Source organism: Eleutherodactylus coqui, chromosome 1 (genome assembly GCF_035609145.1).
Source record: "Eleutherodactylus coqui strain aEleCoq1 chromosome 1, aEleCoq1.hap1, whole genome shotgun sequence".
NCBI lineage: Eukaryota > Metazoa > Chordata > Amphibia > Anura > Eleutherodactylidae > Eleutherodactylus > Eleutherodactylus coqui.
This window is the reverse complement of record NC_089837.1, coordinates 525808175-525822603: the sequence shown is the minus strand read 5'-3', so window position 1 is coordinate 525822603 and position 14429 is coordinate 525808175. Positions and strand designations below refer to the sequence as shown.

General features: G+C 49.9%; 1 protein-coding gene across 1 annotated transcript; it reads right to left on the bottom strand.

Annotated features, from left to right (window-relative positions):
• Positions 1-1898: 1898 nt before the first annotated feature.
• Positions 1899-13113, bottom strand: LOC136589962 (oocyte zinc finger protein XlCOF7.1-like). Its single transcript, XM_066588339.1, has 10 exons — positions 13014-13113; positions 11706-11853; positions 11321-11482; positions 11117-11240; positions 9108-9212; positions 7324-7403; positions 5604-5673; positions 4475-4554; positions 4255-4324; positions 1899-3328 (listed from the first exon to the last, which is right to left on the bottom strand). The coding sequence occupies exons 2-10, from the start codon at positions 11838-11840 to the stop codon at positions 2397-2399; spliced, it is 1758 nt and encodes a 585-aa protein (XP_066444436.1). The 5' UTR covers positions 11841-11853; positions 13014-13113; the 3' UTR covers positions 1899-2396.
• Between the last annotated feature and the right edge of the window lie 1316 nt (positions 13114-14429).

Genomic DNA, 14429 nt, shown 5'->3' with positions numbered 1-14429 from the left:
GATATTTGTAGACCGCTATTAAGTCTCCTCTCAGCCTTATCTTCTGCAAGCTAAACATTCCCAGATCCTTTAACCGTTCCTCATAGGACATGATTTGCAGACCGCTCACCATCTTGGTAACTCTTCTCTGAACTTGCTCCAGTTTGTCTATGTCTTGTTTAAAGTGGGGTGCCCAGCACTGGACGCAGTATTCCAGATGAGGTCTGACTAAGGAAGAGTAGAGGGGGATAATGACCTCATGTGATCTAGGCTCTGTGCTTCTCTTAATACATCCCAGAATTGTGTTTGCCTTTTTGGCTGCTGCATCACATTGTTGACTCATGTTCAGTCTATGTTGATGTGAACAGCGACATGTTTAGTGTCTGTGTAGTTTTCCAGCTGTGAACAGTCCTGTTCTGTGAGTTGGTGCGAGCTGCGTCCTGTCCTGTTATGGATCGTTTGCCATCCAGGGATAGGTAGGTCCCCAGGTTCTAATGCAGGGGCGGAGGGAGGCAGGGTTCACGTGGGGCTTGTCTCATTAGAGTAGGGATATGTTATGTCTGCCCGCAAGACCAGGTCACAGCTCTACTTCTGGTGTTCAGTGTGCATTGTGTGTGCTTATGGAGTTTGTGTGACCATCGTCTTGCGTCTGTGCTGAGGCTTGGTACGCTGATGTTGCGCAGACGTAACAGAGTTTCCATTGAACCGAATTGGAACTTTGCCTGCAATATGAAGCCGTGCTACTCGAGAGAGAACGGAGCTGTGCGTTACCTGTAACATATTGGCTCCATACAGAGTTACTGAGCGAACCGATGATCGACAGGGTCCCAGGCGGTAGATCCTACTGATGACGTATCCTAAGGATATTAGCTATAGTTCAGATGTGGAAAGTTCCTTAAGCGTTACCTACAACCCGGTACGGCACAGGAGCTCATCAGCTTTCTCTAAACTCCTTGGAAGGTTATGATGTATTTTGTTGCAGCATATCCACAAGGAGTCCGCTAGAAATCTCTTGGACATACAGGAGGTCCAGAATGGATTCAGACCCCGTCACTTACTTTTCGTTTTTTGTTAGATTGTGGACTTGTGCAAATTTTAAAAAATTCCAGTTTTCCCCCCTCATTCTACACTCAGTATACCCCCAAAGAGAAATGTTACAAATCTTCGTAAATTAAAAAACAAGACAAACATTTTGCGTTGCCATAAGTATTCGCACCCTTTGGTCGGTCACATGACATGTATCTCTGGGGCGCCTCATTCTCCATCTTTGAGAGGTTTCATGATTGGAGTCACCTGTGTTACATTCATCTGGTTGGACATAAGACCCCCCCACCCACCCACCCATCCTGTCTATATAAGGTCTCACCGCTCACAATGCATATCAGAGCCAAAACCAATCCATGAGGAGGACAGAACTACCTGTAGAGCCCGGAGGCAGGATTGTGTGGAGGCTCAGATCTGGGGAAGCCACAAAACATTTCTGCTGCCTGAAAGTTCCCAAGAGCCCAGCAGCCACCATAATACTTACATGGTAGAACCACCAGGACTCTTCCTAGAGCCACCGACCCACCAGACTAAGGGGGAGAAGGGTCTCAGTAAGAGAGGTGACCAAGAGCTCAGCAGCCACCATAATACTTACATGGTAGAACCACCAGGACTCTTCCTAGAGCCGCTGACCCCCAGACTAAGGGGGAGAAGGACCTCGGTAAGAGAGGAGACCAGGAACCCAACGGTCACTCTGGCTGAGCTCCAAAGATCCTGTGTGCAGATGGGAGAAACTTCCAGAAGGTCGACCATCACTGCAGCCTCCACCAATTTGGGCTTCATGGTAGAGGGGCCAGAAAGAAGCCTCCTCAGTAAGACACATGAAAGCCCCCTAGAGTTACCCAAAAGACCCTAAAGGCTCTCAGACTACAAGAAACAAGATTCTCTGCTCTGATGGAACTTTTTGCCCTCAATTCGAAACAATCCATCTGAAGGAAAGCAGGCGCCACTGATTACTTACCCAATACCATCCCTGCAGTGAATATACAGGTCAACCTCCCCCACAACACTTGGTGTAAGGTTTGGAGAAAGCCGATGAGATCTTGTGATGGAGCCTGAACTACAAAATACAGAATGACAGGAAAGCTATATGTATATATTTTTTAAATCTGCAGAAGGCCACAGCATAACAAAATGTACAAAAAAGTGAGAGGGTCTGAGGACGTCCCCTGTACAGCTTTGTCTGTACCTCCAAAACCCTACATGGGTTGCAATAAATGATTGGTCAAATGCCCAGTGCATCACATCTGATAGATTTACCCAGTAGTCACAACTTAAGATCTAAGATATGAGCAGCTCAAATTGGGCAAGCCAACTCTTCGCCTCTGGAATTTTGAGCCACGAGCGCTCCAGGAACGTAACCCCCACCGGGATCAGGACACGTAGTTAGATTCCTTTACGTGAAGCTTGCTATGGGCCATAAGAGCGGACCTCTGCAGGAAGCACTTCCCACAGTCCGAGCAGCTGAAGGCCTTGTGCTGATTGTGAAACGCCCGATGAACTTCCAGGACAGACCTGACAGAAAAGCACTTCCCACAATCGGGGCAAGGAAACAATTCCTTACTGGTGTGGACGCTCTGATGGGTGATGAGGTGGCACCGCTGGGTGAAGCGTCTGCCGCACTCAGAACAAGCATAAGGCTTCTCTCCAGTGTGAGTTCTCCGATGTATGATGAGACCCGTCTTGTCTGAGAGACACTTCCCGCATTCTGGACAGGCGAAGGCTCCCGTGTGGATTCTCTGATGCTTGACAAGGCTCGACTTCTTCATGAAAGACTTCCCGCATTCTATGCACGAGAACGGCCTTTCTTCGTTTGTGGTAGGTTTCGGTTGGGATTCTCCAGTTTTAGGTTCATGAAGGTGGAAAGTCCACTCGTGGACCACCAGGGAGGACTTGTCCATGAAGCTCTTCTGACACAACGCACAGTGGAACATTTTTTTGTGCGTCCTCTGATGAGAGAAAAGGTCGATCTCATTTCGGAAGCTCCGCCCACAAAGTAGGCATTTATGCACTAGCGGGCTTTCCAGGATCGGTGGCAAGTTTACTTCCCCGCCTCTGTACTTCTTTCGATTACTGGAGGAGGCATTGACTCGGGGGTTTTGCCAAAACAGGTGTGGTTGGTCTGTTCTGCACTTCACGGGGTGCCCACCACGCACGACAGTCTGGGGTTTTGCCATCACCGCTACGGGGGTAATGTCACTGGAAATACCGCCTTCCAGGTTACTTGGGTTCTCTCTGTTTTTAGGCCGGACAGGAATTAACATGTGGGAGGAGTCATGTTGGACTTTCCAGCTGTTTGGTGGACCTGTAATAGATTCATAGGAGGTGAGTAGGTGACCACAGTCTCACACTAAATGCATGCACGTTGGCAATGGCCACCATTTCTATTTTCTCCCTACATGATGTGGATGCTGAGGGTTTATAGAGAGTCAACTGATGGCTTTTCGCAGTGCTCTCCCAGAGGACACTAGCATAACCGGACGTAGTCTAAAAGCAAAGCTCCCAGTCACAGCCCCGCCCACGCAGAGTCGGCAGCCCAGCCCAGCCCCGCCCACATGGAGCTATCAGGCACTGTACAGCTCCAACTAGGCAGAGCTCTCACCCAAAGTACAGTCCTACCCACACTGAGTTGCTCAAGGCCTCATGTCCACGGGCACGCACAGATTCCAAATATGAAATCCCTTAGCGAATTCCACCCGTGCCTGCAGCCATGGACATTTTATGGACATTTTCTTACCTGTCCGGGTGCCATGTGGGTCTTCTCCGTCTTGACTGTATCTTCTTTCTTCTGCATGGGGGATGCATTTGGCGTGCCAGACTGCGTGCCGCACAGTGCATTTTTTTAAATCTTCGAATGTTCCGCTTTCGCTCAGATTTGCGGCATGTCTGCAGTGTCAGCTGTGCCGCAGATCGGACGGCTTCCCTTGACTCCCATGGAAGCCGTTCATGCGGGAATCTGCAGAAAATGGAGGATGCTGCTTTTTGTTTCCCGCAAGTGCGATCTGCACACTGTTAAACATGACATCTGCAGGTATTTAATTACCTGCAGATGCCCAATGGTTGTCTATGGGGCATATTGAACTGTGGATCGTCCGTAATTAAATTATGCTTGTGGATATGAGGCCTAACACTGTAAACCGGGTAAAACACAAAGAGGCGGCCAGTTCCTTCTAGTTAGCCTGCCTGCACAATGCAGGTATATCATCCTGAGAACAAGGTTTCATTACTCACCTGTGCCGAGCTTGGAATGAGGAGGGCGCTTCCTACACCTGCTGGGCAGCATGTTGTCTACAGGTTCAGCCTGTAATACAATGACCATAGTTATAGAAAAACATGTCTAACTACTTCATAAAACAGTGCCGCACCCGTACGCAGGCTGGCAGCAGTATTACAGCATGGGCAGGGCTGAACTGCAATAGAAGGGTGAAAACATGGGAGAAGGTTCTCTTACCGGATATTCCTGTGGGACCATCCTGTTATCTGACTCTATACAGTCCTGGGAACTCACAGGGCTCAAAGACCGATGGTCACCTGAGGGAAATGGACACAAAGTATTTTATATTGTTATATAGATCAGATCCCCCCCAAAGTGGCTCTTCTAATAATAAAGGGTCTCCCTCTGTAAATTGGGCCCTGCTGCAGGTAGGGCTCAGATTAGGAACCCCGGGCCCTATGAGCTCTACATGCAAATGAGTAGTTTATTGTGGACGGTCGACCATTTGCTGCACAGGAGGTCCAAGCTACGATACCAATTCCCACTCAAGAAATGCCTATAACTGCAGGGGTGGAGCGCGGTCATATAGTCAGGGTGTCTATGGCTATAACCAATAAGGCAGGGGATAGAGGGCAGCCTTGACGAGTTCCCCATAACAGGGGCAAATGGAATAGCACTAACTATAATGAGTGAGCGGGGATTTATAGCAGATGCCAGATGTAAGAAGTTAATGGTTAAAAGGGAAGCCGTCATCAGCTTGTTACAATGTAATCACTGATGAAGCGTTACCAGCGCTGCGGATGAGATTTCCTCATGGTCATTTGGTTCTGCACTCCACGGCACCTTTACAATCTGCTTTTGAAACTTTCCTGTGAAGTACTCTAATGAGCTGAAGAGTCAGATTTATCCCTCAGCGCCGCGCGGCGTGCATACGGATTTCCCTTCGCTGTAAACCAACGAAGATGTTGTAGTAAACGCCGTCCGTGCCCCTTAGCTCTCCCTCAGTTGCCGAGACTTTACTAGTGTGCTGCGCACGCGCCTTCATGATCGTTACTCCTGCTGCGTCCGGAGGAGCACAGCGTTTGCTATGGCGCCTGTGTGGGATTACAGCGAAGGGAAATCAGTAAGCATGCCAATCAAGAGCGGGACCGAGCACACCGGGGGTCCTAATTATAATACAACGCAAACTGCAAAAAAAGATGGTCAAGAGGTGCCAGGGCCAGAGTGCAGGACTGAACTAGAGATAAGGATGGCGGTTCAGTCACTGGGATCTGAATGGGAGTTACGGAAAGCGCGGTGCGAGCGCAGCGGGACATGCTGCAGCATTATTTCCATACACAATAACCTTGTGATGACTTTGTCTCACCTGAGCCGATCTCCACCGGGACGTCCTCCTCTTTACACCGGGGCAGTAACAGCTCTTCTCCTGGAGGAACCTGTCACATAAGAACGAGACCGCTTATTAAATGTATAGAGGGGTGCAGAGCAATATCAGTTAGCGGTAAATTGGCGCAGGGGTTAACATTTGTTGGGGGGGCGGGGGAGGGGCTCCTGCTGCAGGAGCCTAGATTAATGGAGGAAGTACTTGACATTTTTGCTTCCCCCTCCATCTATTTGGGCAGCTGCTGCAGGATCACTGATGTCCAATTAAATCAGTGGAGATATTGAAAAACATAAGTTGGTGCGCCTGGTGGTAAGATTAAGCCACAAAAGACTAAAAGGTAGAAGCGCACCAGCCCAAGTAAGAATGCTTGCCAATAGAAGAACCTAAGCGGTCTCACATGTCTATGTAGCCCCGCCTCCTAGACTTTACCAGCTGCCAAGAAGTTTAAAGGGCCGCTTTACACAGGATGATCTGCGGCGCGCAGATGACAGACGGGTCGTCCCAGCAATAATCTACACAGGAATGAGTAGATTATTGCTGAGTGAACGGAGGAGGAGCGGGTGCGGATCGTTGTAGCTGCCCGCCTCCATTTACAGTAAACAGGCCGTCCTTCAGCAGTGATAATGGCTCGTTTACACGAGCTGATCAGTCATGCAGAAACTGAACGGCGAATGAGCAGTGAGATTCCTTCAGTCGGTGCAGCGTTTACACTGAATAATAATTATTCCCACTGGATGCTGAACGATTTATCGGCTCCTGTAAAAGGACCCCAATTAGCAAAGAAGTGTAGTGCCACGAGCCGTCTCTGCTGACCTCCACTTGTGTTATAGAACGGGGACATTCATGTTATGACATCATTAAATGGCTGTGATTGGTTCAGGAGCGGCGCCTCAGCCAATCAAAGCCGGCGCTCGATGAACCAATCAGAGCAATCGTTTCCTGGAGGCAGTGTATTCAAGCCCCGTCACCAGCAAGAGATGCTTCGACGGCATTGAGGACTACACTGAAGCCTGCCGGAGGCCAGTGGAGGGGGATTCGAACAGCGCCTGCTAGGTGAGTATAAAACATCCCCTGAAAATAAGACCCTGTGCCTCTTTTGCAACAAAACATTACTATAAGACATGGTCTTATTTTGTGGGGAAACACGGTACCAGTGTTGTCTAAAACCAGCTCTCCCTGTGGTCACAACATAAAGTTATACTCGTCCCCCTTCCTGCAGGTCCGCAGCGGCTCCCTGAGGACGTCTTGTTTACCTGCTGTTGCAACCAATGACAGAGAACAGTGATGATCGCGGTGCTCTGTCATTGGCTGCAGCAGTCTGTATCCAGGACAGCACAGGCTGACTGAAACCTAAAAACAAAACGTCATCAGGGAGACCCGGAGCCGCCGGTGGGAAGCGAGAAGAGTAGAGTATGATATATTTGTTACGTTGTGGCCACAGGAGGGGGGAGGGGGGCGGCTGTTTTTAGAAAACACTTATCTCTGACAACTTCTTTAAAGGGAGGAACTGCTGGGAATTTGTTATAATGGCAACTGGTCTAGAAAGACCTCTCTGATGTAAAGAATCGGACATGCTTAAGGAGCGGTGGCAAATTCGCTGCACATGCGCCATTCTGGCATTCTAGTGATGGTATGTTACAAATGCAAGCAGCGATTGGCCAGCGGATTTCACATTAGCGCGAGCGGAGGGAGGGCCTTGTACCTGGGGTTCCTGCGTCATCATCCCTTTATCTTCCTCCATGCATCTCTGAGTGACGACGGGGCTTGTAGGAAGGTTTTCACCTGTGGAGAATAGACAAACATGTCTGTCAGATCCTACAGATATCACCTCAATAACCATTAGCAGCACTCAGTGTAGTAATAAGGACAGGCTATGATACCGGCTCATAGATACTAGCTCCTCCCACAATATGGCCGCCTCCAGATCCAGACATCCATGAAAACACAATGTACGGCAGATAACATTCTCAAAATGGCTCGCAGTGAATGTCGTGCATCTGATTGCAGCGGCTCTAAGGAATCCAAACAACTCCATTTGTGGGAGTATACATTTAAAAAAAATACTGAAATGTTGCAGTTTTCACAATCGCCACTAGAGGACACACACAGGGCATGCACTTTATATGTTGTACATCTCACTTTACAGCCGTGCTGTGCAGACTGAAGGCTATCAGAAGATTGGAGGGGGATTTATAATATTCATTCTGTTGGAGACGAGATAAGCAGGTCGCCATCACTGACAGCAGACACATATATACACAGGCTCTATGTGGCAGAAGAGGATTTATATTCTCAGACTGGGGAGAGTAACCCCTTCCTGCCCCCAGGATATAAAAGTACATCCTGGCTAGTTAGTAGTTCCCGCAGTTGGACATACATTTACATCCCATGGGTGGCGCGGCTTAGAAGTTGAGCTCATGCCATCCGCAGCGGGAGCCGGGTGTGACCGACAGCTCCCTCCCGCTGCAACAGCAGGGATTAGCGAGAACAGCGATACCCGCCATTAACTCCTTACATGTCGCAATCATTGTTGATTGCTGTATCTAAAGGGTTCCCAGAAGAAGGGCGCTCCAGACACTAGACGGTGATGCCTGTGATTAGGACGATCAGCGATAATGTATTCCAGTACAGACGAACTACATTGTTTTAGAAGTGCAATCATAGCATCGCAAATTGTGAAAAAAATGGTAAAGGAAGAAAAAAAAAATTGTGGAAAAACCCCCCACTTCCCCCCCCCCCCCCCCCCCCCACTCTGCCTGTTTTAGGCTGCTTTCACACGGGCAACAAAATAGTGCGATTTTCATGTATGTGAAGCCGATGCTTTCCAATGCTTTCTTCCACACAAGTGATGTTTTGTAGCCCATGTTGCCCCAAATCCTACTTTTGCCCTTAAAATAAGCCCTAGCTGCACAGAAAAAAAACCAAATACATCACCTAAGAGACGCTGTCCGCCCGCCGCACGTCTTCTCTGTAGGTCCCCTGCACTTGACTTCAGGCAACACTGTCTGATCAGGAGTTTAAACACTGATGAGGGCACTTAAATGCCACAATCCAAAATTACGGGGCATTTAAGAGTATTAACAGCCACGATCATCATTCTTGCACAGCTCTTGCGGGCGTGCATGCGGTCAAAGACAGCCGACACCCACCGTGTATGAAGCAGTATCAACTCCCAATCCTGCTCTATACAAACCCGCAACTGTGCACCCTGGGTGTGAAGGGGTTAATCAAGATCATTTTCAAAATCTGTTTATTTGTGATGGATTAGAGCAATATCAGATTGGTTGCAAAAGTCTGCGGTATACCCTTTAGCGGCATGTTTTGGGGTGTGGGTGGGAAAGGGGTTGGAAAATGGCAGCAAACCCATCTCGAAGCCTCAGTGGATCCTCCCAGCACCAGTTGTATACGGCTTTGTGTGACTGCGATCTCTTGTATACAGCAGAAGGGGGGCAAAAAGCCGAATGAAACTACCATAACTTCACCGACCTGTGATGGAGGCACTGGCAATCACAGCAGGCGGATCCACCGGGAGGTTCTTCTGCTCTCCGCTGTCATCTGCAGTCGTCTCTACAGCGCTGACCCCGTCACAGCCTGGGAGAAAGGGCAAAAATAAGAATTTAGGAGTCCGCTTTATCTAATGTGAGAAGGTTTAGACAATCCCTCAAACCCCTTGAGATGAATGAAGCCGCAGCCACGCATGGTTAGCCAGCGGGAAATAGTGAGAAGAGCTCCTACTATGTGAAATGGGGGGACATGGGTCCCCATTTTCAGGATCAGGGGGGAGGGGGGGGGGATTCCAGCAGTCAGACACCCAATCTATTATTTTCCTATGCTGTATTAAATTAGTTGGAGAGTCTGAGCCCTTCCTCAGCGCTGCATCCGCACGCTCCAGTTCTTGATTGGAAGTCTCCGACGCAGACACCATAGCAAACCTCAGCGGCGTACGGCACATGCACCTTGGCGATTGTGACTCCGACAGTCATCTGACCTCGGACGCAGCGGGAATAATGATCCTTCAGGGATAAGCGCAGCACGCCGCTGTAGTCCAGCTAGTACAGGGGAGCCGAGGTGTGCAGGCACGGGAGGGTGCTGACCTCAGTAATGGACTGCACATACATCTTTTTAAGGCAGTGGCTTGGCTGACTAATGACAGCCAGACTCCTGCTCTAACAACTGGGATCAGAGAAACCTCAGATCCTGGCAGTTTAGCCCCCGACATGCCACAAATCGATAGCAACTGCAGCATGTAAGCAGATGACAGGTGCACCCAGTAATGTACCAATGGGTTCCCAGGAGAGAAGGAAGCCTGACAGAGGCCTCTGTGTCTCCATGTAACTCAGCCTATCAGGCCCTGCCTCTTACAGAGTCTGATAGGCTGCTGCGTATGCTTAGTAGAGTGCAGTACATAAGTAATGCAGTGTAGTATCCTAGCGATCACATCTTCAAATCCTCTTCAGGGACTATAAAATATAGTAGCAAAAAAAGCGGAAAAGAGTTTAATGTAGTCACAGAGAGGAACCTGAAACTTCACCTTTAAGTATTAAAGGTTTAAAAATAGAGCAAATAACTGAAAACCGGGAAAGGAAAAATGACGATGCTCTAACTAGTCCAATAGACATCTGTATTAGCGCGAATACAACAAATGCGTAATCCGCAATTGCTATCCGGTCGTGCGAGACCGACCTAAGGTAGATTGCTGCCTTTTTTTACACTATTGGATAATGGTGATCACATGACAGGGGACCGCTCAACAAGGCCTCTGGACACCTCTGGTAGCCAGGAGCAAGGAGATTTTATATTTCCTGGGTCTTCCCCGGCTTCTGCGCATGCGTCCACCATTTTGCCGGCAGGCGCGTGCGCAGGAGCCGTGGAGGGTGAGCGTGTCAGGGTTCAAACACAGAGGCCTCCAGTAAGAAGTTTCATGCCCCCTTACTGATTGCATCGGTGAAGGGAAATAAAACGTAACTTTTTTTTTTTAACTTTTATGTGATCGTCGTCATCCATTGAATAATGGCAATCATGTGACCAGGAACCACGTACCGCGGCCCCCTGACATCTCCAGGCTCTCTGCTACCTTTGGTAGCCAGGAGCAGGGAAATTTTAGATTTCCTTGGCCCTCCCCAGCTTCTGTCTGCCATTTTGCCCTGGCACATGCGCAGAAGCTGGGGAAAGGTCCGTGGATCAAGATCCTGTCGGGGGGCCATCGCTGGAGGTAATCTGATCCATGAGGGGAGATGAAACGTTCTCTTTTTTAACCTTTCATGCAATCGCCGTTATACATTGGATAACGGCGATCGTGTGACTAGGAGTGTTGTCGCACATCGCGGCTCCTGATGACAGCTCCAGGCTACCACTCTCACAGACCCCGGGACTTTAGACTACAGGGATGGCATGTTTTCACGACCCTGTACATTAAAGCCCTGACACCCAGGACGTGAAAACACGTATGGGTGGTCACTAAGGGGTTAAAGTGCCCTTTTACACTGATTACATACCTGCAGGGCCCGGAGGCTGATGACCCTCTGTTACCAGCTCCTCATAATGATCCTTATGTCCTTCCATATATTCCCACTCCTCCAAGGAGAAGAAGACGGCGACATCCTCGCACCGCACCGGAACCTGAGACAATCACAAGGAAACCCCATCAGCTTATCATTTCACATTAGCGTTGGTACCTACTGTGGGGAGAACACTCCCACCTCCTGAGCGTCGCTGCTGGTGGTCTTGCCAGGTTCTGGGGTCTCTTCCTGGCGTGGACTCTGACCCTCGCAGGGACTCTGATCTTCGGCCGATCCCTCGGATACACATAACTGGCAGGCGTCTGTCGACGGGTCCTTCTGCTTCTTGCTGAGAATAAAGTCCTGTATGGAGACAGATCTGGGGTGAGATCAAAGAGAACGGTCTGGAGGGTGCATTGCATTGTGGGAGATATTTCTGAACTAGCCGAGTATATAAACATGTTTTATACCAACAGTGAACCAGCAGGGGGCAGCAGTAACATGCGAGTTCTTGCATGCACAGAACAAGCAAGGGCAGCAGCAGAACTAGGAGTGCAGCTCTGGATGTGGCTGCCGCAGGTCTCACCTCTCCGGTCAGCAGGAAGATGATCTCCAGGGTGAGGTTCAGGATCTTCCCGGTCACCTCGGTTTTGTCTTTGCTCATCAACGAATGTAATATGAACTCCGATATCCGTCCGCGCTCCATACAGATGTGCGCCATCCCGAGACGAGGGCTGCGGGAGAAGAGATGTAAAGTACAGCCCGTGCGGACATCACACCAGAAACTGCAGTAAGACCTGTTATAAATGTGTCCCATTGTTATGGGGGATCTGTGAGTGACAAACAGTAATGAGGGGGGATGGGAGGGGGTGGGAATCTGCCGATGACGACCTGCTATGGGGTACTAAAGTGACAGATGTCCCGATTTAGGCGGACAGTCCTGCTTTCCCCAGAGTCCTTAAGCAGGACAGCCTTTTGCCCCCCTTTCAGGATGTGGGGTCACTATGAAGGCGATTACCAGCTGAGGTGCCGCGGCTCCTGGATAGTAAGTACTTAGTAGCGCTGCTGCATGATACACACATTAATGGCAGCGTGCGCACCCGGGATCCTCCGCCCCTGCCCTCTCCTCCATGGTTCAACAGGAAGAGAGGAGAAGGGAGGAGGCATCCGGGCGCAGCACCGCTGAGCAGAGGAGCAGGCGGCGCTTTGAAGACCAGGAGGAGGTAAGTATATGGGTTTCAGAGGGGTCACCATTACTACCGGGGTCACTCTGTAGATTGCAGGGAATGTGTTATTCTGCAGCATTCCTGCATCCAAAACGGGGAACCAAAAGCCGGGGAGCACCGGTACGGCGAGCCCTCGGAGGGGGCGAGGGGAGAGCGCCGATCAGGCGGGCCCTCGGAGGGGGCGAGGGGAGAGCGCCGATACGGGGGGGCCCTCGGAGGGGGCCAGCGCCGATACGGGGGGGCCCTCCGAGGAGGCGATGGGCGAGCGCCGATACGGCGAGCCCTCGGAGAAGCCGAGCCCTCAGGGAAGCCGAGCGCGATGGGCGCACGCCGACACGGGGGGGCCCTCCGAGGCGGCGATGGGCGAGCGCCGATACGGCGAGCCCTCGGGCAGGGCGAGCGCCGATACGGAGGTATAATCCTACATTGTGATAAGCCCCGCCCCTGACCACACCCCTCTGCTCAGCTTTGACCCTGGGAATATCTGGTCACTTTAGGGGTGCCGATGGATAATTTTGGGGCAGACCTATCTGGGCTCACATGCATTACACTGTGGGGTCGCTAAGAGGTAACGGGGTGCTCTGAGGTTATTGGGGACCCCAGCAGCTCTATACACAGACTATAACCCACCAACAACATGGTGTCCGGCCTCCACCGGGGACACTTACCGGCCGCTGCAGAAACACAGAGAGAAGACTGAGGGAGGAAGAAGCAGCGCAGAGACCGCAGGAGAAGTTTCAGGACATCACCGGGTTGTTGTGTCATGTGACCTCTGCGTCATCACTCAGCGACCAGAGCGAGCGCGGTGCCGTATCACGTGATCTAGAAATCACCAATCATCATACACTCCGGGGAGCGCAGAGCCCTCCCACTGCCGGCTGCTGGTAGTGTGAACGGCTCGTAGACAGCGGGAGGCGGTGGCCGGGTAATCGTTAGCCCCATAGAGGCCGGCCTGTTTGTACCTATTAATTGGCATATTACAAGAGCCACAATGCGCTGTATATAGTAAATATATATATTACATAGGAGCTGTATATATTACCAGGGGGACATATAATGGGTTGTATATATTACCGGGGGGGGGGACATATAATGGGTTGTATATATTACCGGGGGGACATATAATGGGTTGTATATATTACCGGGGGGGACATATAATGGGTTGTATATATTACCGGGGGGACATATAATGGGTTGTATATATTACCGGGGGGACATATAATGGGTTGTATATATTACCGGGGGGGACATATAATGGGTTGTATATATTACCGGGGGGACATATAATGGGTTGTATATATTACCGGGGGGACATATAATGGGTTGTATATATTACCGGGGGGACATATAATGGGTTGTATATATTACGGGGGGGAGGGGGACATATAATGGGTTGTATATATTACCCGGGGGGACATATAAAGGGTTGTATATATTACGGGGGGGGGGGGGGGGAAGGACACATATAATGGGTTGTATATATTACCCGGGGGGACATATAAAGGGTTGTATATATTATGGGGGGGGGGGGGCGGGACACACATAATGGGTTGTATATATTACCTGGGGGGGGGGCATATAATGGGTTGTATATATTACCAAGGGGACATATAATGGGTTGTATATATTACCAGGGGGACATATAATGGGTTGTATATATTACCGGAGGGGGGGGGACATATAATGGGTTGTATATATTACTGGGGGGGACATATAATGGGTTGTATATATTACTGGGGGGACATATAATGGGTTGTATAGATTACCGGGGGGACATATAATGGGTTGTATATATTACCGGGGGGACATATAATGGGTTGTATATATTACCGGGGGGACATATAATGGGTTGTATATATTACCGGGGGGGACATATAATGGGTTGTATATATTACCGGGGGGACATATAATGGGTTGTATATATTACCGGGGGGACATATAATGGGTTGTATATATTACCGGGGGGGACATATAATGGGTTGTATATATTACCGGGGGAACATATAATGGGTTGTATATATTACAGGGGGGGACATATAATGAGTTGTATATATTACCGGGGGGGGGGACATATAAGGGGTTGT

What these genes read in the sequence shown, in the direction of transcription:
- LOC136589962 (XM_066588339.1), bottom strand. Translation starts at nt 11,840, where the DNA reads ATGGCGCACATCTGTATGGAGCGCGGACGGATATCGGAGTTCATATTA. An exon ending in TGGTCCCACAGGAATATCCG is followed by an intron (nt 4,325 to 4,474) that starts GTAAGAGAACCT and finishes ATTGTATTACAG; the next exon opens with GCTGAACCTGTAGACAACAT. An exon ending in TCATTCCAAGCTCGGCACAG is followed by an intron (nt 3,329 to 4,254) that starts GTGAGTAATGAA and finishes AATCTATTACAG; the next exon opens with GTCCACCAAACAGCTGGAAA.